At 36.0% G+C, this 25492-nt stretch overlaps 3 protein-coding genes and 1 pseudogene across 3 annotated transcripts; all 4 read left to right on the top strand.

The window, feature by feature from the left end:
• The first annotated feature begins 1873 nt into the window (after positions 1-1873).
• On the top strand, positions 1874-3833 carry LOC132187376 (protein NUCLEAR FUSION DEFECTIVE 4-like). The gene has a single exon (XM_059601670.1). The coding sequence runs from the start codon at positions 1883-1885 to the stop codon at positions 3707-3709; it is 1827 nt and encodes a 608-aa protein (XP_059457653.1). The 5' UTR covers positions 1874-1882; the 3' UTR covers positions 3710-3833.
• A 5450-nt stretch (positions 3834-9283) lies between these two features.
• LOC132188029 (uncharacterized) lies at positions 9284-12722 on the top strand (annotated as a pseudogene).
• A 3784-nt stretch (positions 12723-16506) lies between these two features.
• LOC132187241 (uncharacterized) lies at positions 16507-18578 on the top strand. Its single transcript, XM_059601487.1, has 2 exons — positions 16507-17747; positions 17905-18578. The coding sequence occupies exons 1-2, from the start codon at positions 16586-16588 to the stop codon at positions 18483-18485; spliced, it is 1743 nt and encodes a 580-aa protein (XP_059457470.1). The 5' UTR covers positions 16507-16585; the 3' UTR covers positions 18486-18578.
• Positions 18579-21318: 2740 nt separating this feature from the next.
• Positions 21319-23286, top strand: LOC132188030 (uncharacterized). The gene has a single exon (XM_059602445.1). The coding sequence runs from the start codon at positions 21319-21321 to the stop codon at positions 23056-23058; it is 1740 nt and encodes a 579-aa protein (XP_059458428.1). The 3' UTR covers positions 23059-23286.
• Positions 23287-25492: the final 2206 nt, after the last annotated feature.

Below are 25492 nucleotides of genomic sequence, written 5' to 3' on the forward strand. Positions count from 1 at the left end.
GAAGAATTCGACGGAGCAGGGGAAGAAGGTGGTGGTGGTGAGGTGACAGAGGAAGTTGGTAAATTCGCACAGGAGAGGAGGGAGGGGTTGTGGAGTCCATCTTCCTATGGATCTTTCCTAACAACGACAATGCACTACTACAGTTCCATTGTCATATTTGAATGATTAGAGTAATCACAAACATCCAAACCTCCAATTTTTCCTCAAAACAATACATAATTACAGAGCACAATCCAATGCCAAAAAAGGTCTTCCCCAAACCAAACAAAGTAAAAAACACTCAAATTTTCTCAGTATTGACAACCCCAGAAAAAACGCAATTCCATCAAACCAGGCGCTACCAATCTACCAGAATCCCTTTTTTAGATGTGCAATTTTGATGTAATTCCCTTTCTGAGAAGGGCTATTGAAATTGGGCTCCTGAGTCTTGTGTATGAGAATCCAACATCTTAAGGGACAATGTTATGCATGCCTCTGCTAATGTGTTTTAGCCGTCTTAAACAAGTTGGAATCTTTTGACGCCTGTAGAATTTTTTTAAACCTTTCTGATGCTTGCTGTAATTCTCCTTGAAGGCAAGAGGGAAACAATGATCACATTGACTTGGGTAAACGTTAGCTTGGCTCTGAGGGAAACAACCAGATTCTCCAAACGTTGACATCTGACAAGCTGAAAAAATCCCATATACCAGAAATAAAAAGAAAAAAAAAAAGACTAAGCAAAACCCATTCATAAAATCCTTCTACCAACAAAACCCAGAGCAAGAAACCAAAAACTTTGAGCAATGATCAGATCGACAACAGTCTCCTTTTCTCCCTTTGGTAATTGCAGTAGAGACCCTGAAATTGTAAAGATAAAAGACCATCAAGATATAATAACAAGAACCAGCAGTAAAATTCTCTTTTTCTTGTTCTTCAACTTGAAAAATCAATTTGAAGGCAAGAAGTCACCAACTGGAAATCTAACTGAGAAATCAATTGTTCTCCAACAACTGGAGAAGGCACCACCGAAGCCAAACCACCGTTGATGTTGCCGGAGAGATTCGAGAGCTGGGGTGTGTTCGCCGGGGTTGAGGAAAGAAGTCGTGAGTTGACAAAAGATTAATTTTTTAATTTTTTTATTTTTAGATTTAAATTTTAAAATTAAATTAATAAAAAAAAATTAATATTTTAATAAGGTGAAACGGTGCGTTTTGAATTTGACTAACGGCTGTTAAAAAATTTTGACGGCATGGATTTTATTGTCATTTCCATTAACCCAAGGAGTAAATTTTCGAAAAAAAAAACCCAGGGAGTTTTTAAAAAAGGCGCGTTTACCTAAGGATTTTATATACAATTTCCCTTAAATCAAAAGTGAATTGATAAAATCAAAGTTTGATGCTACTACGCTTGCAAATTGCTAGCGTCATCCATGGAAAAAAAATTTCTGTCCAAATTGGTGGCTTGACTTTCAACGTAAACGTCAACATTGTCGACATAAAGGTTCCAAGCAGCTACAGCACTGCTAGCTAGTCGTTGGGAGAAACATACGCTTCCCCACTCGACCAACTATGATAATTCCAAAAAGGAAACCTTCGTACATGCCCTGCCACAATAAAAAAAAAAAAATGTAGCTCCGTGAATTTTCTTTTGGATAAGATTATATGACAGCCCAGCCTTGCCTCAATTTCTCTGCAATAATTGATTCGAGTTAATATCATTCTAGATGAAGCATTTATTAATTTCCTGCATATTTTTCAACCCTTTCTCTTTCTTTCTTTTTTTTTCAACCCTTCTTTCCTATACACACAACCAGTCAACTTCGAAGTCGTTTTTTTGTGTCTATATATTGAGTGTTAGTCCCCTCACACCTCTACTAACTCCATACACACAGAGATAGAGAGAGATGGTGGTTGCCGGACCAGTTAACGGTGGGTTGGCAAACATGAAGAGCTTCCCCCTTCATCTCCTCAATGGGCGGTGGTTCATGATTTTCGCCTCATTTCTCATCATGTCCGCCGCCGGAGCAACCTACATGTTCAGTCTCTACTCCGGCGACATCAAATTGGTGTTGGGGTACGACCAAAGCACCCTCAACCTGCTCAGCTTCTTCAAGGACTTGGGCGCCAACGTTGGCGTCCTCTCCGGCCTAATCAACGAGGTCACGCCGCCGTGGGTGGTGCTATCAATTGGAGCAGTCCTCAACTTTTTCGGCTACTTCATGATGTGGCTGGCTGTGACCAAGAGAATTGCGAAGCCCCAAGTTTGGCACATGTGCTTGTACATTTGTATTGGGGCGAACTCGCAGTCTTTTGCCAACACCGGCTCACTTGTTCCCTGCGTAAAAAACTTCCCCGAAAGTCGCGGCGCTGTGTTGGGGATTCTGAAGGGATATGTGGGGCTTAGCGGCGCTATAATCACGCAATTGTATTATGCTCTCTATGGTGATGACCCAAAGTCCCTGATTTTGCTAATTGGGTGGCTACCGTCGGCGATATCTTTAACTTTTCTCCGAACTATTCGGTACATGAAGGTCATTCGGCAGCGGAACGAGCTCAAAGTTTTCTACAATTTCCTCTATATTTCACTTGCGCTTGCTGGGTTTTTGATGGTTATGATTATAGTACAAAATAAGGCGGAGTTCACTCGGGGTGAGTACGATGGGAGCGCCGCCGCGGTGGTTATCTTGCTCTTTCTCCCGCTTGGTGTTGTTATTGTGGAAGAGTACAAACTTTGGAAGAGCAAGAATCTAGAGCTGATTTCTCCAGCTCCGGTGCCGCCCTTGAAAATAATCACTGAAGCAGCTCCATCTCTACCAGCACCAAATTCAGCCACGGAAACAAGCAGAGAATTAAAGCAACCTTCTTGCTGGAAAACCGCCTTCAGCCCACCGGACAGAGGAGATGACTACACCATACTCCAAGCACTTTTCAGCTTGGACATGTTGATTCTTTTCATGTCAGCAATTTGTGGTGTTGGGGGAACTTTAACCGCCATAGACAATTTGCGACAGATTGGATCTTCCTATGGATACCCAAAGAAAAGTGTAGGCACATTTGTGTCTCTTGTAAGCATTTGGAATTATCTAGGAAGGGTAGTGTCGGGATTTGCCTCGGAAATTGTACTTAAAAAGTACAAATTCCCTCGCACCCTCATCCTCACTCTCACCCTCCTATTATCGTGCGCCGGCCATCTCCTCATCGCGTTTAACGTCCCCAACGGACTTTATGTCGCGTCGGCTATTATCGGATTTTGTTTCGGCGCACAATGGCCGTTACTCTTTGCAATAATTTCGGAGCTTTTCGGCCTAAAGTACTACTCCACTTTGTACAATTTCGGGTCCGTGGCCAGCCCTATTGGCCTTTATTTGCTCAACGTGAAGGTCACTGGAAATTTATATGATAAAGAGGCTGAGAAGCAAATGGCGGCGTTGGGGCTCAAAAGGGAGGATGGGAAGTCGTTGAATTGTGTTGGGGGAGATTGCTTCAGATTGTCTTTCATTATAATTACTGTGGTGACATTGTTTGGCGCACTTTTTTCCATCATTTTGGTGCTCCGGACAAGGAAGTTCTATAAGAGTGACATTTATGAGAAGTTCCGGGAGCAGGCTAAGGAGGCTGAGACGGAGATGGCGGCGGCCGGAAATGGCGCCGGACCGTCGGATGCCAAGGTGGCTAGAGTTGGCAATATTGAGGATACGGTTGAGAGAAAGCAAACGAAATTGCATGATTGATAGATTTATAGGTAGAAATGACACTGTAAAATGAGATAACGAAGTGGACACATATATTTGACCTGTAAAGAAAATTTCGTATAATAGAAGAATTTTCTTTGGGTTTGTTGTTATTTTATATTTCCTATAAATTTTACATTTTCTTTAAATATATAGTAATGAGGCCTTTTTATTCTAATTGGAATTTTCTTATGGGCCAGCTTGACAGCATCGTAGGCAAAGAGAGATAAAGACACAAGAACTAACCCCTCAATTTCCAACCACATCTTACAGCTCAAATTGATAATTGGGGGCAAAATAATAATAAAAAAGAAAAAAGAAAAAAGAAAAAGGAGTTTTTGCAATTGTTTTGTCATTTATCTTTCCATTAACATCGAAATTGTCTCCTAGCTTTTTGGTTCTTTGTACGCGATGCATTGCGAAGGGGAAAGTTTCCAAATTTTGTCTTTGTTTTTTATATGATTCTTTTGTTGGTGATAAAATTGAGAGGTCTCACACTTTATCCGCATTGGATTTTCTTCATTTTCATTTTGAACTTTCGATAATTAGGCCTTCAATTTTAAAAGGTTTATTAAATTGCACCTTCTATAAAATGCACTTGAGTATATATAGCAATTAATGCCAATAGAGGGTATATGTGGGATTATCCTACCTACTTATGTGACCGGAAGAATAGGATCATTTTCAGTTCATTTTGGATTGGAGAATATCTAGTTAATGGTTAAAGTGATCCTGAGGCTATAAATGGGACATCTATCCCATTAATAATATATATATATATACAAAATTATAAAAAATTAAGGGGTGGTTGGCCACCCATTGGGGGTGGCCGGACTACCCTAGTTGGGGCTAGGGGTGGCTTCAGCCACCCCATGGCCCTTGGGATGATCCAGCCAACCCCAAGGGCCAGATCTAAAAAAAAAAAAAATTCATTTGGCCCTTGGGGGTGGTCTGGCCACCCTCGGCTGGTCGTTGTGGTGGCTCTCAAGCTACCCCTAGCTAAAATGGGGTGGTCCGGCCACCCCCTATGGCCAAGATGGGGTGGCCAGCTATCATTTTTTTTATTATTTTTTTTAATCTAAAATATTATTTTTTATTATTATTTTTTTATAGTGGAACATGTGTCCTATTTGTGGCCTGAATATTCTTTAATCTATTATGAACTGAAGAGGGTCATATTCCATGATGTGGGGATCGACAAATGGTTGGCTTATTTATTTCAAATCGTCTTTGCATCTACTCTTGTCCTTCTCCCGACCTTCTCCATCTACTCTTTCGGTTGATATCTAATAAATGGCAAACTTAACTCGATTTAGCCCAAATGTTTAGTAGAATTCTTGGACCAAGGCTCAATTCAAGAATCCAACTTAGTTTCTGACACATAAATTTCGTTACTTAAGCAGAGTAGTCAAATCTCTCATAGTAGCCCAATTTTGTCTCTAGCAGAATAGCCGAATAGGTAAAATAAATTTTTTTTTTCCTCCTTCTTCTAGTATGAACAATAGATCAACTTTTCTTATCCTCAAAGGGTACCAGAATTGACTGATAAAGACTACATCTTATAAATCGGAAGTTACTAGTTTTCATCCGCTCTTACGCTGCTATGTAACGACCCAAATTTTAAATAGAGTAATTTGTAGGCCTAGCCCAGATACATGGACTTACAGATGTGCATGCCCATTAGTGTGAGTGAATATCTTAGTTAAATGGATCAAAACACTCCTAAAGCATAAAATAAATATTTTTAAATATTTTGATTTTAAAGTTTTATCTCGATGATGTGATTGGTTTAATGAATTAATTAGCAACATTTAATACTAAAGAACCTATGGATTGAATCTCCATAAAACAAAAGTATATTTTGGTACAAATATTACCTATTTCCTTAAAAGGATATATTTAAAAAAAAAATTAAAATCCTGGTTCTTAAAGCCCTGGCCTAGCCGCCCATTAGATTCAATATCTCTCTCCGATTTCTTTCAAAAAATTCAAATCTATTTCGAAAAAGGAAAGAAATGTTACATGCCCCTTATTCTATATTACTCCATGCAATAAGCTAGTCTCGTGGTTAAAGAAAATAAAAGAAAAATCAAATCGACATTCATTTAGCATATGCATTGACTCAACGAGGTAACATTTTTTTAGAGCATCAAAATCTACTAGAGGTGGAAATATGGATGGGATGCGGTTATTAGCAAAATCCGCATTTGCATAATGTGGTTATCACTTTTAGGTATTTATTCGTATCGGAAAAGGATCTTCTCCATTTCAAATCTTCTCTATTTTCTTAATTTAGTGCATTTTGAAGGGTAGTGTTGTCCAAATTTTTTAATAATAGTAGTGCATTAAATGCACTACCCTTCAAAATGCACTAAATGGAAGAAATAGAGAGGATCCTTTTTTTTTTTTTTTTTGAAGTAGGAATACTTTCTCATTCATATAAAGCTTACGAGGATGGAGTGGAATACTCCATCCTAACGATATCAGTGATACAATCAGGAATAGTAAAAAACCACTGAGTAGTTACATTATTCTTTATAGCCATTTTCGATAGAGTATGCGCCACTTTATTTCTATCTCGACAAATAAAAGACATCCGCCAGCAGGGGATCGCTTTAAGCTCAACCTTTATATCCTCCAGTAACATTCCTATTTGGCTCCAGTCCTCCTTTGAAGAATTTATTCCATCAACTACAATCTTCGAGTCACCTTCAAAGTGGATCCTTTGAAAGCCCAGAGATTTGCACAGATATAGTTATTGTGGTTATTAATTAAATATAGTTATTATCCACTATCCTTGTATGAGATATTGAGTGATTTGGGATTAAGATCCCCGGCAATAGTGGGAAAATTGCCCACCAATTTTTTTTGAAATCCTGACCATCCATTTTCATCCAACAACTACCCCCATGGCCCCAGGGGTGGTTCAGCCACCCCATATTTTTTAATAGTTATTTTTATTTATTATTATTTAACTTTATATTTATTTTTTAAAAAATAATAATATTTTATTATTTTATATTAAGTGAGATATGTGGTAGAATGATGACTATTAGATGAAAATGGATGGTCAGAATTTCAAAAAAAATTGGTGGGCAATTTTCCCACTATTGCCAAGGATCTCAATCCAGTGATTTGAGCCTTGAAATTACAATTCTTACTTCTAGTAAATATAAAAAGACATTATCTATAGTTGAACACAACTATTCAATTCACACTTGCTAATCAGTTTGCCATAAATTAGAAATCTAGCAAACATTTAAAAAAAAAAAATGATTAAGTCTAAATGTAGCTAATCATTTTACCATAAATAAGACGTTTTGAGTAGCTAAATTAGCTTTTGCTGCTAGAGATGCTCTTAGTCTTAGGTGGTGCATAGGGTAACACAGATTTATCCAATACTCTTGATAGACAAATCGGTAGTTTTAACCATTTTGTACTAAATTCATGGTGGGATATTATCTTATGTATGATAGGAAGAGTACCCAAATATAGAAAGGCCTAGAGGTCCAGTAAAGGGCCCGTCAGCTCGAAGGCAGTGTTAGCCATTCTTCTCGTGACAAATCCTATATGGAATGGCATTCACCTATTTATTAACTTGCCAATCTAAGATTTACGCCATAAGGAAAGAAGCGGCGATACTAGTGGAAATTTCACTTATTTCCCTAAAAATATTACTCAATTTACAATATCGTTCCTAAATTTTTAAAAAAGTAATGTCCTCCTCACAAACTACCAAGCCCTTTCACTTAACCCTTTTTTTTTTTTTTTTTTTTTCATTAAATCCAACGGAAAATGGATCACATGCGATACACATGACCCAAAATTATAATAATACCCATTCATATAAAAAAAATTTAAAAACAAAAAACAAAAAGTAGATGTTGTGGGTAATTAGTGCCATGGCTAGTCCTTTTTTTTTTTTTTTTTTTTTTAATCCAAGGGCATAATTGTATTTTCACACATCCCATAGGGGATATAATAGACATTTTATGCGTTTGCTGTCCAAATTAATAGAAAATCGTAACGACGGGGACTAGGTGAAAGGGCTTGGTAGTCTGTGAGGGATATTGCAAATTAAGCGGTACGTAGTTTGAGGAGATAAGTATGGTTTTCGCATAAGAGTAAGGCCAGTGGCGGAGCCAGGATTTCAAGTCAGAGGGGGCAAAATTAAAAAAAATCAAATTGAACAAAAATTGAATAAAATTTTTAAAGAATATAACTTCTCTTTCTTTTCTTCAATTTTCAAACACTTCAATTACAAACAAGTCTCCTCCGACTTAATATGAGCTCGTTTAGAACTTGATTTGAACTTAATGGAATTATTATTGCTCTCCATAATGTTAGGTAACTACAATTATATATTTTATACAATTAAAATATGTAACAAAAGCTATATATATTCATAAACTATTAATTTAAAACACCAATCCAAATATAAAAGTTTAATCAATGTAAAAGTTTGATTACATACCTCTCAAGCTCTTAAAAAAATAGCTAACAATTGATTTGAATTATTGAATGCTTAAAGTTATAAGAAGAAATCGTAAATCACAATTTGTTGAATTGTTGAACGGCTTCTGAAGAATGACAATTGACGAAACAATTGCAAATCCATGTTTTAAAAATTAGGAAAAGAAATGCAAAATCATTCACTATAGTTTACCTATATAATTTGCAATTAGTTTCCTATAGGATCAAAATGAACTCAAAGGTCTTTCAGATATATGCTAAAAATCTATTTACTCTCTCTAGACTACAATCAAATTTTATCCATTAATTTAACAGATTCTAATACTATGATATGTCAAAACCAATAAAATTGTAACATATATTCTATTTAAGTCACGTCATACTAGCAAATTTTGTTAAGTCAGTAGCCATTATTTGACTATAAAGAGTAAATTATTTTTCTGGCATACCTCAAGGACTTCTGAATTTATTTTAATACCGCAAATAATTAATTATAATTCAGGTAAACCATAAGAAATGATTTTACAATTTTTCCCTAAAATTCAAATACAGACCTAGCTAAGTTTAAACTAGTCAGTTTTATTTTTTTATTTTTTTATTTTTTATTTTTTAAATTAAACCCTTGTAATGTTGTAAGTTGTAGCTGGTTTAGGCATTTAGATTTTGTCAATTGGCCCTCTTACCAATCGGTGTGGTTTGTCAATTAGTTTGTCGTAGTCTTTTTGTTTTTTCTAAGCATATGAGTGTTATTTATTTATTTATTTATTTGTTTCCTAAGCGTAGGCGCGTATGCTTTTTTTTTTTTTTTTTCTTCTTCTAAGGCACGTCATGTGCAATCGAGAGTTCAGTGGAATTAGTTAAACGAACTGTTTTTGAGTCATTTCAAACGTTCGTTTGGTAAACACAAAGCCTAAAACGATACGTTTTTTTTTTTCTTCAAAAGATTAAAACACCGTTTTCAACCTTCGTCATCTTCAACCCCTCTCCAACCTAATTCCAATCGCTTGAGAGTCTGAAACAATAACAGAACGTCGACTAAAAATTTGTTCTCTCGAAAAATATTTGGTCCTTGATGAATAGCTGAAGGTATGCAAACATGGCATGGATAAGGGAAATTTCCCCCCTCAACTCCCCGGCCCCTCCGCACCTGGTAAGGTTAAATACTATATCTTTATTATACAATTATTCAATAATATTTACATGATACTTTCAACTAACTAATCTTTAGATTAATCGTTGTTAAATGATAATAATAAAAAAATTTCTATAATTGGTTAAGAATGTCATGTTATGTCATGTCGGATGATAGATGATGGCACTCTCATCTATCATCTCTCATATCTATGTGTTACAAGTGTCCACAAGAGATACCCATGAGAGATATACAAATTATATTTTTCCAATTAAAAGAGATAAAATATTAAATTTGATGTTAAATTTTATTATATTTTATACAATTGATGTTAATTCAAATAAAAGCTCACGTTATGAACGTCAAACTCACGCTATCAACGTAGTTACGTAAGTCTCCTCGATCTCCTTTAAGATATATATGGTCGGTTAAGTTCGTTGAAATGCGATGCAATGAGTTAATATTTAATTATTTATCTACAGTTATCCAACCAAAAAAATAAAAAATAAAATAATCATAACCCAGTCAACAAAGTATAATAAATTGGACATATAAGGATTGAACAATGAGGTCAAATTTAAATCCGGTTCACGATTAAAAAAACAAATAAGCCTCCCCTATCCTTTCTCACTAGCTATTTGGTCTTTTTTGTGACTTTCTATTTTTTTATTTTTTAATAATGTTACACACATTCATATTTTAATTCACTTAAAGCCCCTTAAAATATAGAGTAATTTTTAACAAAGTTTTCCTTTAAACGAGTTGAGGAATTAAACTAACATATGTCTATTAATTTTCTTCAACTTAATCTATTAAACTAACATGTATTTGTTCACTCCAAACTCGACATTTTGTATTTGTTAAAGCAATAATGTTGCCATATTCTTGTCTTTCTGTCTACGTATTAACCTTAAGAAATTAACCAGTTTCAGGAGTTTGGATTTTCTGAGAGACTGAAACCAATGGAGGCTGCTAGACTTAATTGATACCGACAGACCTTGGCTGCGGCCGTCCGGCTTGCAAGAAGAGCTTCATCAACCAAGTGCTGACAAGGCCATGGTTCATGGTGTTTGCATCATTTCTAATAATGTCTATTGTTGGCACACCGTACATGTTTGGCCTATACTCCAACGTCCTCAAGTCAGAGCTCGAGTATGATTAGAGTACCCTGAACTTCCTCAGCTTTTCTAAGGACATCGGTACCAATGTCGGTGTCATCTACGGCCTCATTGTTGAGGTCACACCCACGTTGTTTGTCTTATCTTTGGGAGCAATGATCAACTTTTTTGGGTACTTCATGATATGGCTGATTGTGACTCAAAGAATGGCGCAACCCCGCAAATGGATGATGTGTGTGTCTACATATGTCTTCGGTACATATGTTAAATTTATTTCAAAAGCTTAAGTTAGAGATTCGAATTCAATAATTTAATAGAAAATGATGAATTTAATAATTTAATTTATATTGTAACAGATCAAATTCAACCTCTTTTGCCAACACCGAAGTACTCGTCACCAGCGTGAAGAACTTCCTGGAAAGCCACGGGGTGGTGTTGGGGCTTCTAAAGGGATACGCGGGGCTTAGCAGTGCTATACTCACGCAACTATACCATGCAATCTATGGCAATGACTCAAAGTCTTTGATTTTGCTTATAAGTTGGCTTCCGGGGGAGATATCATTCTTTTTTCTACGAACTATAAGAATCATGAAGGTGAATCGGCAGCAAAAGAGCTCCAAGTGTTCTATAATTTCCCAGCTGACAATAATCCCTGAGAAGCAGAACACAGAAGCTACGGTGCTACCAAGACAGGAGCAAGTATCATGCTGGAGAAACGTATTTCAGCCGTCGGAGAGAGGCGAGGACTACACCATACTCCAAGCACTTTTCAGCGCCGACATGTTAATACTATTCTTGGCATCAATTTTCGGCGTCGGAGGCACCTTAATGGCGATAGACAATTGGGGGCAAATGGGAACTTCATTCGTATACCCGACTGGAAGCACAAGCACTTTTGTGTCACTCGTAAGCGTATGGAATTTTCTTGGACGAGTAATGTCGGGCTCGGTATCCGATATTCTTTTGAAAAAATACAACTTTCTTTGCCCTCTCATGCTTACTCTAGTCCTCCTTATAGCATGCGCGGGTCACCTTTTAATCCTGTTTAACCCTCCCGATGGTCTCTATGTGGCATCAATAATCACCGGGTTTTTGTTTGGTGCACATAGGGGTGTAAATGAGCCGAGTTTGAGCGAGCTTTCCTTATTTAGGTTCGGCTTGTTTAAATTTTACTCGAGCTCGAGCTCGAGCCGAGCTCAAGGATGAGCCAAAAAATCGAGCTTGAGCTCATAATAAGTCAAGTCGAGCTGAGCCAGTTCACAAGCTGGCTTTTATATTTAATTTAATTTTATTTATTTTTTTATTATAAATTTAAACTTCAAGTACTTTTAAACGGCTCAAGAAGCCAGCTTGCATACGAGCATTTGCTTAGTCTAGCTAGCGGAGTATAGCGGAGTATGGAGCCTGAATCAATACAGTAAGGCACTTGGTTTCGAAGAGAAAGAATATGCATCATTTTATAATAAAAGGATACTATTAGAAAAAAAAAAAAAAAAATCATCAATTTTTAATATTAATATGAGGAGTTATGTGAATAACTACCAATTCGAGCCTTATACGAACTGCTCACGAGCTTAGCCGAGTCGAGCCGAGCTAATTTCGTTTAATATTCGAGCAAGAATTCGTGTTCACGAAACACTTTATTTAATATTTGAGTCGAGCATGAGTTGAGCTCAAGCTCGCTCACGAGCGGCTTGCTCTCTTAATAGTCCTAGGTGCACAATAGCCGTTGATTTTCGCAATAATCTCTGAAATTTTTGGCCTCAAGTACTACTCTACTTTGTACAATTTTGGTTCGGTGGCTAGCCCCATTGGCTTGTATATCCTAAACGTAAGAATCATTGGGCCTTTATATGATAGAGAGGCTAAGAAGCAACTGGTTGCTTTGGGACTCGAGAGGAAGGCTGGGAAAGCTTTGAATTGTAATGGGGTTGAGTGCTTCAAATTGTCTTTTATCATAATTACTGCAGTGACATTGTATGGCTCCCTGGTTTCCATCGTGAATTCCACACGTCAAAAACTTTTGACGTGTTACAGTGCGCCACGTCAAAAATATATCTGTTGACGTGTTTTCTTCGACACATCAATATGTTTTGACGTGGCAAACATAAGTTACTGTTTGCCATGTCAAAAAATACCATTTTTTTTTTTTTGTAGTGGGACTAGGAAATTTTATAAGAGTGACATTTACAAGAAGTTCCGGGAGGAGGCGCTGGCAGCTGAGAAGGAGATGGAGGTGGCCGGAGACCGTAGTGGATCCTTGGAGGCAAATGGTGGCCACAGCCATTGACTCTAACAATGAAAGATGTATGGATAGATCTTTGAAGAAATAGGGACACAGTCGCATTCTTTTTTTTTTTTCTTGCTAAATTATGTAAACCCTCGTTGGGGTCTTGGAAAATGTTAATTAGAATGCATATTCTACCTTAAAATTAACGATGCTATTTAAATTTAAAGTAATGTTATTGTTGTTGACATGACAACTTTTAAATGACTTCTTATATCATTCACTTTAATTTTTTTTTTTAAAAAAAAAAACACTTAAAAACATGTTATTTCAATCAATGTAAAATAAACATTACTCTTTATTTTATTTTCTCAATTAGTAACATCTTGGATTATTTTGTTAGAATGTTTTCATGTGTTTTTCATCTTAGCATAATTTACTTTCCTTCTAGGTTTATTATTGATTTTCTTCCTAGCTTGTTTAGTCTAAGTTATCATATTTACTTATCACATTTTACCTATAAAAAAGAACACCATTTGTATTATGAGTCATAGGTTTTCTTCAACTTCTTTATCTCTCTTCCTCTCTCTTTCTCTTAATATATTATGTTATTTTTCTACGACTTTGAATGAGAACTTACTATATAGGGTGATACATGTGGATGTGGACGTGTCTCTAACCTCTTCTGCAACCATATTATGTGGTTATCATTTATATATAATCGCATCCACCTGTCTTAAGTGTGTGGTTATTAACCACTACCCGCATAGTTATTGTGGTTATTGAAGGCAAAATCGCACCGCTAATCGCCTATTAGGTAATGAGCATTTTGAGCATATTTAGTGCTTTGTGTTTTCTTTGGGCTTTATTTAGGGCCATCAGACGATTTGGAAATTGCTTTGAGCCTATTTTAGTGTTTTTTTTTTAGGTTCAGTATTGTAGATGAAACTCTATACCAAAACAACGTCGTTTTGGTGAATTTGTTTTCATGTATATACAGATATGGTTATTAACCTACCATAAAACGGTTAACCGCATCTGCATATATGGTTAATAATTTTTTTCTAACCACATCCATGTGCAGTTACGCAGATAACAACCAATGATACCAATTACTTGCAGTCTGGAAGTGTCTTTTTTTAAGTCTTTAATATTTATTTAAATTTGAATAAAATTTGGTATGTCGTATGTAGATGTTTCAAGGGATAATGACGCTCTTTATTTTAGTTGGGATAGAGTAGAGGATGGTGACTATATGGTTTGACTACATATATCCCAAACGTAATCATACCACTAATTAACAACAATGAAAACAGAAAATAAATAAATAAAAGATTAAAAGACGATTATTTTTTATTTTTTTGACTGATGATGATGCCATGAATATTCAGAATTGACAATAAAAAATAATTAATCAAGAAAGGATGACAAAGCTAGTAAATTAAGCTTATCATGTCCAGATGTAGGGTTGGATACCGACTCCTTTGAAGTTAGAAATGGAGTTTTCAGCTTTCGTCTCCACTTGAAACTTTGACTCTTTTTTTATTTTTTATTTTTAATACGCCTAATTTTCAAGCTTGAAGCTCGAAATTGACCTTGACCTTGTTGGGCTTTTGGTGGCCGTCGTGGTGGTGGTGCAGCGGCGATGTTTTCAATTCTCATTTCTGCATGACCATCTTCATCACAGTACCACCGTCATAAAAAATTTAATAAAAAATAATTAAAAAAAAAAAAACAAGAGCGCTTTTCTCATGAATCCCAACAATGGTGGTGGTGGGACAAATAATGAAAAAAAAAAAAAAAAAACAAAAACAAAAAATAAAACTTTCTCCCAGGGATCTCAACAGCTAGCGATGATGTGGTGGAATAAATATTTTTTTTAAAAAAAAAGTCTATTATATAGTGAATATATTATCACTTGATTTAAATAAAGTGCCATGAACCATCATGTAGACCATCAAAATATAATTTATAACAAAAAAAAAATCTAAATAGTAAATTAAACATTATTTCATTTGTTTTTTTTTTGGATGGATGGATTCCTCTTGATATCACCAAAAATGAAAAGCATGCGCGATTCCGTAAATGCTGGAATTTTAAGTTGTTTTATTATTAACCTATTATTTAATTTGCCACATGGTACAAATTGTCTCTTGTCGTTTGATAAGGTCACTTGGCTTACTTAATTTACTTGGAGTAAGCTAGATAAGGATAAAGAGAGGCCGATCGGTGACTCATGGTTTGACTACGGCATTTTTTATTATATTTTTATGGTTACCGTAATTGCAACTCCATCATACCACTGAAAGTCCTAAATAAATAAAAGAAAAAAGAAAAAAGAAAAATAAAAAGAAGAAGAGATAAACTTTTGATTTTTGACAAATGAAGCAGCTTATTTGACTAATTATATATAGAATTGACGGTACAGATATTTAATTCAAAGGAAAAATTTATATTTGGACACATTATTATATATAGCTGTATGAGAATATATATATATATATACACAAAACATGAGAGGGTAGGTCGAGATTTTTAATAGCTATTATTAATATTGTTGGATGTCGGCAAACTCTCAGCCTTGTGGTTGTGGAATAGGCAGATTATGTCAATTATTTTGAAACTTGACAGCCATTCACCCAATATCCTAATTGCCTTGATTCATAAGGCGTAGACTTATGGGGAAAATAAAATAAACCCCCTCTCAGCTCTCAGATTTGAAACAACCAATCACTAACCATTGTAATTTTGACCTGAATTATATTTTTTCTAGGCAATTTCCAGCCTATTTTCTATGTGTTTCATTTATTTGCAGTAATTATTCGTGATTAATTGTGTGCTCAATTGATCAAGGTTTGGGCCTTTCAATTCGCTTGCAGAATTTGTAAATTGCATGGAAAAAGGAAGAAGGTAATTTAATTTGTTACTTACTAATTAAATTGCACTTTTTGTCGGTTTAAACAAGAGTTGTCTCCATTTCTATAGGGTGCTGAAGCTGTCCATTGCATATTTGCATGTGCAACATGCAGGACGATATTTTTGAACCCCATTTTGTTAGGGCAGGTATTCGGACTTTTTGACACCTAGCTAACTGAACAAGATGGATTTCGAGAACCCTTTAACATGAGGCCATTCACACCCATTGCATCCAATTCCCATCCAAGTTGTCATGATTGTATATAAAATAAGAGTATCTAAGAACACACGAAATATTTATTATTATTATTAATAGAAACTTGGAGATTTTCATTATATTCCGATTTTCATTACTCTGGAAGATACTCTTGCTCAATAAACACAATATCACATATAAAACTAAGAAAATCTTTAAACAAAGTGAGAAAACTAATATAATTAATACCTTCAGTGACATGTGAAAGGATATTATAATTTAGTATTTAATTTTCTGTTTTCATGAACTTCAATTTGCAAAATATATTAGATACTGAGAAATGGTATATATACACACTCATCGATCCTACCACGCTCTTAAGTGCAGGTCAATATATAGATAGATATGTGTTTGATATCATTCTTTTGCACATCTTTTGTCCATCTCAGGAGGACACTAAGAGAACACCAGGAAAGCACATTAATTATCGAATTTGTGGGACCTATATGTAGGATATGTATTTTGTGTCATTCTCCTGCATATCTCGTGTCCATCCTAAATCTACAGTACTTGAAGAGATATTGTGCAAGAAAATAAAATAGAAAGTAAACATTTTATAATAAAAATCTAAAGGTAATTTTTATGGCCACGCTACCATTTTTGATATATATATATATATATATATACACACATTAGTTCACCGTGCATGGTCTAACTGCATAACAACTAGCCAACAATCATGAGTACCGATCGTCAGTGAAAGACCTGAGCAAAAATCAAAAAACAAGAAGAAAGAACAGACGAAGTGAAAGAAATGGTGGGCTGTTTGGCGGACATGAAGGGGTTCACCCTCCAAGTGCTCAAGGGGCGGAGGTTCATGATATTCGCGTCTCTTCTAATCATGAACACCGCCGGCTTGAGCTACATCTTCGGCCTCTACTCCGGTGAGGTCAAGTCGGCGCTCGGCTACGACCAAAGCACCCTCAACTTAGTCAGCTTCTACAAGGACTTGGGAGCCAACATCGGCATCATCGCCGGACTAATCAACGAGATCTCGCCGCCATGGGTCGTCTTAGCCATGGGCGCGTCTTTAAATTTTTTCGGCTACTTCATGATATGGCTCAGCGTCACAAAAAGAATCGCCAAGCCCAAAGTCTGGCAAATGTGCTTGTACATCTGCCTCGGATCCAACTCCCAACCCTTCGTCAACACCGGCGGCCTCGTCACCGTCATAAAGAACTTCCCGGAAAGCCGCGGCGTCGTGATTGGTGTTTTGAAGGGCTATACGGGTCTTAGTGGAGCTGTTCTTACACAGTTGTACCATGCTCTCTACGGCGACGACTCCAAATCTTTGATTTTGCTCATAGCTTGGCTTCCGACAGCAATATCACTCACTTTTCTTCCGACCATGAGGATCATGAAGCAGGCTGTTCGGGACCCAAAAGAGATCGTCAAACTTTTCTATAATTTCCTCTATATTTCGCTCTCTCTTGCCGGCTTCTTGATGATCATAATTATAGTAGAGAAAAGGGTGGCGTTTACAAAAGGCGAGTATGGAGGAAGCGCCGCCGTGGTGCTTTTCTTGCTCTTCCTCCCACTTGCTGTCGTTATTAAGGACGAGTATAAGGTTTGGAAGAGCAAGAAATTAGAAGAAGCGCCAGTGAATAATCATCATCCTTCTCAAACTTCAGCAATTTCAGTTATAGAATTACCTCAAAAAGAGGAAGTAATTATTTCTTGTTGGAAGACGGCGTTTCAGCCTCCGGACAGAGGGGAGGACTACACAATACTCCAAGCACTTTTCAGCATCGACATGGCGGTGATATTCTTCGCATCAATCTGCGGCCTCGGTGGAGCGTTAACGGCAATAGACAACTTGGGTCAGATTGGAACATCCTTAGGATACCCGAAGCAAAGTATAAGCACTTTCGTGTCTCTAGTAAGCATTTGGAACTACCTCGGGCGCGTTGTTGCAGGTATTGTTAGAGTATTTTATGGAGTTCGAGAATAATAGTCACGGTTTAAAATTATTACTAACTTTTATAGGTTGATCTTGTGGATGTAGGTTATAAACCGAACTATGTATATCTCTGTGTCATTATCTTATTATTTCTGCATTATTATTTCTTTCAGGTATTACCTCGGAAATTTTCATAACAAAGTACAAATTCCCTCGCCCCCTCATGCTTACTCTCATCCTCCTATTGTCGTGCGTCGGCCATCTCCTAATTGCCTTCAATGTACCAAGTGGCGTCTACGTGGCGTCGGTGATTATTGGGTTTTGTTTTGGTGCACAATGGCCGTTACTCTTCTCCATTATTTCCGAGCTTTTTGGGCTCAAGTACTACTCTACATTGTTCAATTTTGCGGCAGTGGCTAGCCCGATTGGGTCTTATTTGCTCAACGTGAGGGTCACCGGGCATTTGTATGATAAGGAGGCTGAGAAGCAGCTGGCTGCTTTGGGGCTCCAAAGGAAGGCTGGGGAGGACCTAAATTGCATTGGGGTTGAGTGCTTCAAAATGTCTTTCATTATCATTACTGCTGTCACCTTCTTTGGCACACTTGTTTCACTCATTTTGGTGTTTAGGACTGGGAAATTTTACAAGAGCGACATATATAAGAAGTTTCGAGATCAGGATCATGCGAATTTGGCCCTCACTGAAACAGCGATGTCTGGAAAAGGTGTCCGAAAGGCTGAGGCACAAGGTAACTAACAATGGCGGCTGGGACTTTATTTGTCGGCACCCTTAGATCTTCTTCTTTCCTGTAAAACTACCTTGGTTTATAAAGTTCCACGTCTTTTTTTCTTTTTGTCTATTTTCATATGAGTCAATATCATTCTCTCTCTTTCATACGTAATTTTACCATCAGATCATGCTAGCTCTGAAGAAATTTATCATTTGTATTGAATATTCAATCTATACTTTAGTTATTAATGTAAAACGGACAATAATGTAAAAATAACTAAATGTCCATCGTCATCTTTCTAACTTTCTTACTCATTTCACCAACTTTGGAAGGAAAAAAGATAAATTTAATTATTTAATTAATATTTTAATATTTATTTTTAGGTTTGGAATCAAATTTAGCTTATATAGAGACATATGATATATATGTATTAATTATTGTCAACTTAATTTTGAAGTATTAATCAAATTTGTCTTTCAAATATATTTTTTTAGGGATAAATGTAAAATTGATCATTGTGGTCGGCATAAATTACAAATCATTGTATGTTGTATAAAAAAATAACTTATAGTTATAGGTCCTTTTAGTTGGCCTAAATTACAAATCATTCTCAGTGGTATAAAAAATAATTTATAAGTCCTCAAGGTATACCAAAATAACAATTTACTCCGTGAAATCAATTTCCTTTAAGTAACTTAACAAAATTTCCCATTTTGCCACATCATACCCAATAAAAACGTGATATATGTTATTATTAATTTCTGATTTTCAAAAATGACAATTAGGATTTTTCATATCATTTTACGACGCCAGCTAAGATTACATATCAACCATCACTCTACGTCATACGGCTACAGTAAATAACCTAATCTATTAATTATATCCCCAAAACTTTACTCCGTATGTAACCCTCATTCATCTTTATCTTTGTCAACCACTTCACAAAATGTGACTGTCAAATATTTTTTGCAAAATGTTCCAAAATCATGGCAAGGAAGATGAAAATGAGGGAGAGTTACGGGATAAGAGATTATGTTAATTTACTATAACACTATGACGTGACAGAGTAATGGATTCTGTTAAGTTACTCAATGAAAATTGATTTTAGGAAGAAAATTGTTATTTTGGCCTATCATAAAAACCTATAATTTTTTTTTTTTTAATTTTTTTTATACCACATAAAGTGATTTATAATTTAGCCAATTACATGGACCTATAAATGATTTGTTATAACATAAGGAGAGATTTGTAATTTAGACCAAACCCACGAACCAATTTTACGGTTATCCCTATTTTTTATTTTCTTTTGGGCAATTAGGGTTCCACAATAATTATTTTGTCTCTTCCTTAGTTTATTTTATATATAGCCTTCAAACTTTAATTTATATTTAGTATTTATTATCATACACGGTCAGAAAAATCCCAATTTTATTTACTATCGGTCTATTTGGGTTGGGATAGAATTCGTTCTTAAATTTGAATTATTTTTGCCTTGATCTTTCAAATGTCCAATCAATTTCTTCTATCCCGTACTTTGCAATATCAAAACAACTTGATACTAGAAGATAAACAACTTCCAACCTTCACAACATTAAATATGTTTAATCTTTGTTTTCTTCTATCCCAATGTCAATAGACTCAATATATAATTTACCACTCTTTTTCCTTCCCCATGCACTCAGCCCAATTTTTTTTCCCACACCTACTCGCCTGCATCCTCCCACCCTCACCCTTCCTTTCACCTTCACTCTTAATATACATGTTAAGTCTTTTTTTTTTTTTTTTTAATTTTTTTTTATTTAAATCTAACCTCTAATCCATCCTACTAAAATGATCCATCCCTCTTCAAGTCAATGGAGATCCCTTTTATCGCACGAAGTCCTTCAGACGTTGATGGAGACAATGACCCACCTTAATATATATATATATATATATATATAGAAAATCAACGTGGACATTAAAATATCTATTATTTGTAATTTTTTAATATAGAAAAGATAGGATACTTATTTGTTGTTTATTTGGACAGCATAATGTACACGGAACGTGCGTTGTCATCGTTTGATTTGACGGATTTTGTGGCGCCATATCAAAGACAAAGTCAGCCTAAAAGCTTAATGGATTTATACTCGTGTCACATGAATTGGACATCTTCTGTATAAAAAAGTCTTAGGAACATGAATATAAAAAGCAGATTATTTTGCTGTATAATTGAATCATTTTTTTTTATTTTTTTTTGCTGTATAATTGAATTAATTATATATTAGGCTCACGTAAAATGATTTAGGAAAAAATAATTAAGTAATCGTTCACAATTAAACTTCATTAATTGTGTAGTATTATTGTGGTAATTGTCATATTAACTTGTAAATTGACTTGACAAGTCCAGTAACACTGTCACGTCAATTTGTAAATGACTTATAATAGAAATTGTAGTACCCTAGCATTGCCAGAATAAAGAATGGTAAATTAATTTGATTCTCTCTCTCCTACATTATATGGCTATAAAGATCCCTTGTCCAAGTCCACCATTGTTGTATCAACTACCGGATATTGATTTATTCAAAGAAAAAACAAAAAAAACAAAAACAAAAACTACCGAATATTGATCAAATTCATTGGGGGAAGGTGGACTAATCATGCATAATGCCATAATGGAAGTCAAAAGTAGACAATCTTTTTGCTTTGATTTCAGTCTACCTCGGCTGTATTAATTATTTAGAAAAATCAGAATTAATTAACCACACAAACAGAAATCATTGAACTTAAAAAATGAAAGTGAGATATGAAAGCGTCTATATATTGTTACCTAGCTCACTTGTCTTCCAAACTCCATAACAAGCTCGAAAGTGCCTTAAAATGGAGAATATGAAGAAGAGCTTCTTCCTCCACTTCTTCTGTGGGCCATGGTTCATGGTGATCGCTTCTTTTATAATCATGTCCACCGCCGGCACACCATATGCCTTCGGACTATACTCCAATGTCCTCAAGCGGGTGCTTGGCTATGACCAATCAACGCTCAATTTGGTCAGCTTCTTCAAGGACGTTGGAACCAACGTCGGCGTCCTCTCTGGCCTCCTCGCAGAAGTCACGCCGCCGTGGTTCGTTTTATCAACGGGAGCAGTCATGAACATGTTTGGGTACTTGATGATATGGCTGGCGGTGACGGAAAAAATGGCAAAGCCAAAAGTGTGGATGATGTGCTTGTACATCTGCCTCGGCGCCAATTCAACGGCTTTCGCCAACACGGGAGCGATGGTCACCTGCATCAAAAACTTCCCTGCAAGCCGTGGGCTCGTGCTCGGGCTTCTCAAGGGATACGTCGGCCTCAGCGGCGCTATACTCACGCAACTATACCATGCTTTCTATTATAACGACTCCAAATCTTTGATTTTGCTGGTGGGGTGGCTTCCCGCCGCTATATGCTTGGCTTTTGCACGTACTATTCGGATAATGAAGGTGGATCGGCAGCCGAATGAGCTCCAAGTGTTCTATAATTTCTTTTATCTTACACTCGGCCTCGCGGGGTTCATGATGGTTATGATAATTGTGGATCAAAAAGTTGCCTTCACGCAAAGTGAGTATGGCGGAAGCGCAGCCGTGGTGATTTTTTTGCTCTTTCTCCCTCTTGGTGTGGCTATTTTGGAAGAGCATAAGATTTGGAAGAGCAAGAAATCAGCACAAAACGACGGTTTCCAAATGAAAGCAATCACCGAGAAGCCCGCCAACAACATTGAAACTACTTCATCTTCTGCAGCGACAAATTCTCTTCTTGTCTCTGCAAGCACAAACAAGGCGCCGGTGCCACAAGTTTCCTGTTGGGCAAACATATTCAAGCCCCCGGCGAGAGGAGAGGACTATACTATCCTCCAAGCTCTTTTTAGCGTTGACCTTTTGATTCTCTTCTTCACCGTGATTTCTGGCGTCGGCGGCACATTAACGGCGATAGACAATTTGGCGCAGATGGGAGCCTCTCTTGGGTACACGCCACGTAGCGTAAGCACATTCGTGTCACTCGTAAGCATATGGAATTACCTTGGACGGGTGATGGGTGGCTTGGTCTCTGAAATCCTATTAAAGAAATACAAGTTCCCTCGCCCTCTCATGCTCACTCTAATCCTCTTGGTTGCCTGCGTCGGCCACCTCCTCGTCGCATTTCACCGCCCCGGCGGTCTCTACATGGCATCGGTGATCATCGGCTTATGCTTCGGTGCACAATGGTCAATAGTTTTCACAACAATTTCGGAGATTTTCGGCCTAAAATATTACTCTACTTTGTACAATTTCGGGTCCATGGCTAGCCCGATTGGGCTATACGTGCTCAACGTGAGTGTCACCGGACATATATATGACAAGGAGGCTAGAAAGCAACTGGCTGCTTTAGGCCTTACGAGGAAAGATGGGCAGGCTTTGAATTGTGTTGGTGTTGAGTGCTTCAAATTGTCTTTCATTATAATCGCGGCCGTGACGTTCATGGGCGCCCTTGTTTCCATAATTCTGGTGATCCGGACGAGGAAATATTACCGGAGCGACATATACAAGAAGTTCCGGGAGGAGGCAATGGTGGCCGAGAAGGAGATGGCGTTTGCAGGACATTAAATGTATCATTGACTCTCGCAGTATACGGCCAAAGATGAAATTTGGAAGAACGGGCATGAAAAAGAAAGGGGAATGATCAAATTTGCCTAAAGATCAGTTGGACCTTTCATTGCTTCTCTTGTTGACCCGGCCACGATACCTTTGATTTTTCCCTTGCATGGAAAATTGATCGTTACTTGAATCTTAACGTGATTTACAGGGTGGTTACAGGTCTTTGTTTTTTTTTTATTATTATTATATAGTTTCTTGAATCTTGATGTGATTTACAAGGTTATTAGAGGGCTCTTTTTTTTCAATCCACTTTGAATAGAATAAAGGTATGTGGTTATTGATGCTTTGACTTCATCCGCCGCCTTACAATATAAAAATATATAATTAGGTATCATTTGCATGCACGCAAAGTCTGAATCTACTGTTATTTTTTGCCCTTTCATTTTCACCCGGCCACTTCAAAATATCCTGAAGGTGCAACTACTATGCCTTAATATTAAATTAGCAGCGAAAAAATGCTATAAAATTATTATTTTACAATATAACTAAATTATAAACCGTAAATATAATACTTACGGTATAGACAAAGATTTTTTTTTTTTTTTTTAAATTGGGTTGGTGAAAGTTGTTTCAACTTAATCTATACAAATATTAAAAGAAATTTTATTAAAAAAAACATGTGTCAGCAGTTAAGTGAATTTTTCTTTAGTTGCTTAATTTAATTACCATCTTGTGCAAAGTTTATAAGTAATAAATAATTTTAATTGCTTAACAATCAAATGTCACCTCTAAGTTTGAATATCTGTACTTTGATTAATTGGATTTGTGTTAATTGTTACATCTTTATTTTATTTTTTTTCTCCCTTTTTTGATTTGATTGTGCAAGCGTAAATCTTTAAAGTTTCATTTTGTTGTTATATTGTTGTTTTTAATGTCAGCCCCCTATCTTTACAAGGTGGGCAAAAAGGGCATGCCTTTTTTGTCCTTTTCTTTTTTTTGGGCAAGTATGATTCAATATTGGCTAATGGCTACATATTTGGGGTTGGGCCAGTGTTGGGATGCCATATGATGCTGCCTATATTACATGTACATATAAGTTTACAACTGTGGATGTCTCCTCAGATAAATGTATTGCCAATCCTTTGATTTGAACTATAGATTTTAAATGAATTACTGGATATACCTAATGCTTCAATTATTTAAAATATATAGGATACACCAAAAAGATTAGTACTAGGATCATCTATATATATATATATATATATATATATATATATATAACATTATCCTTAAAAAGCTGAGGAAATGTTCTTGTTCGTTTTAAATATTCATGATTTCTTCCAAGAAATTAGATACCTGTTCTTGTGCATGCATGTACTTCCTTTTATGTGTGGTCGGCTAGAACATCCCCATGACATGAATGGACCTGAGCTCTCCTTAGATTTGATAAGGATAGAATTTTTTATTTTATTTTATTTATTTATTTATTTTTTATGGTAAATGATGATTTGATTATTCTAAATTAAGGAATTTAATTATCTTAATTTAAGGTTGTTGGTGTACGGAACCAATGATGACCTCTATCTGCAAAAGAGGTAAAATACATTAGAAGTCCGCTAACTTTTGAAGATCGAAAAGACTCTGACGCCCAAATCAGTAAGGGATGAGAGGAAGAGCTCTCTCAAGTAAAAAGAGCACTATTAATAGTTTGTATAGAATAAAAGAGATTATGTACCTTAGGCCTTATATACAAGCATGTAGAACATTATAGAGTCTTTTGGAGTCTGTTGAATGAGTCGCATGGCTAGCTATAGATCTCTTTGTTCTTTTGTGGTGGACTTGGGGTAAGTTTATTCGGGTCCTTTCTAGAGCATCGCATATAATACAAAATAAAGAAAAAAATGTAGGCTATAAGGCTTTGTGTCTTTCTCTCAATGTCTTTGATTTCTTTAGTTTATTATGAAATTCTATAAGCTTTATTTTGTAGTATCATGTGATTCATGTCGCACTCAAAAAATTTATCTCTAATATTGATAAGTTGGTAAATATCTCAATCGTGGTTAAAGACAAAAGAAAAGAGGAAATGGAAGATGCGTTAAGGTTCGATTGGGAAAAAATGACACTAATAAGAGGTTGGGTTCCTTTATAACTACCAATGATCAATAGTTGCTTCGTGCATGGGTCTCATTGCTCTTCCTGTTTTTCTTTTTTCTTTAATATATATATATATATATATGACACTAATAAGAGGTTGGGTTCCTTTATAACTACCAATCATCAATAGTTGCTTCTGTGCATGGGTCTCATTCGCTCTTCCTGTTTTTCTTTTTTCTTTAAAATATATATATATATATATATATATATATATATATATATATATATATATATATTAAGTTTGTTTATTTTCTTTGTAAGAATATTTCCCATTTAGGTTTGATTGTAA

This window comes from Corylus avellana, chromosome ca7, assembly GCF_901000735.1.
Source record: "Corylus avellana chromosome ca7, CavTom2PMs-1.0".
In the NCBI taxonomy this organism is placed as follows: Eukaryota; Viridiplantae; Streptophyta; class Magnoliopsida; order Fagales; family Betulaceae; genus Corylus; species Corylus avellana.

What these genes read in the sequence shown, in the direction of transcription:
- LOC132187376 (XM_059601670.1), top strand. Translation starts at nt 1,883, where the DNA reads ATGGTGGTTGCCGGACCAGTTAACGGTGGGTTGGCAAACATGAAGAGC.
- LOC132187241 (XM_059601487.1), top strand. Translation starts at nt 16,586, where the DNA reads ATGGTGGGCTGTTTGGCGGACATGAAGGGGTTCACCCTCCAAGTGCTC. An exon ending in CCTCGGGCGCGTTGTTGCAG is followed by an intron (nt 17,748 to 17,904) that starts GTATTGTTAGAG and finishes TATTTCTTTCAG; the next exon opens with GTATTACCTCGGAAATTTTC.
- LOC132188030 (XM_059602445.1), top strand. Translation starts at nt 21,319, where the DNA reads ATGGAGAATATGAAGAAGAGCTTCTTCCTCCACTTCTTCTGTGGGCCA.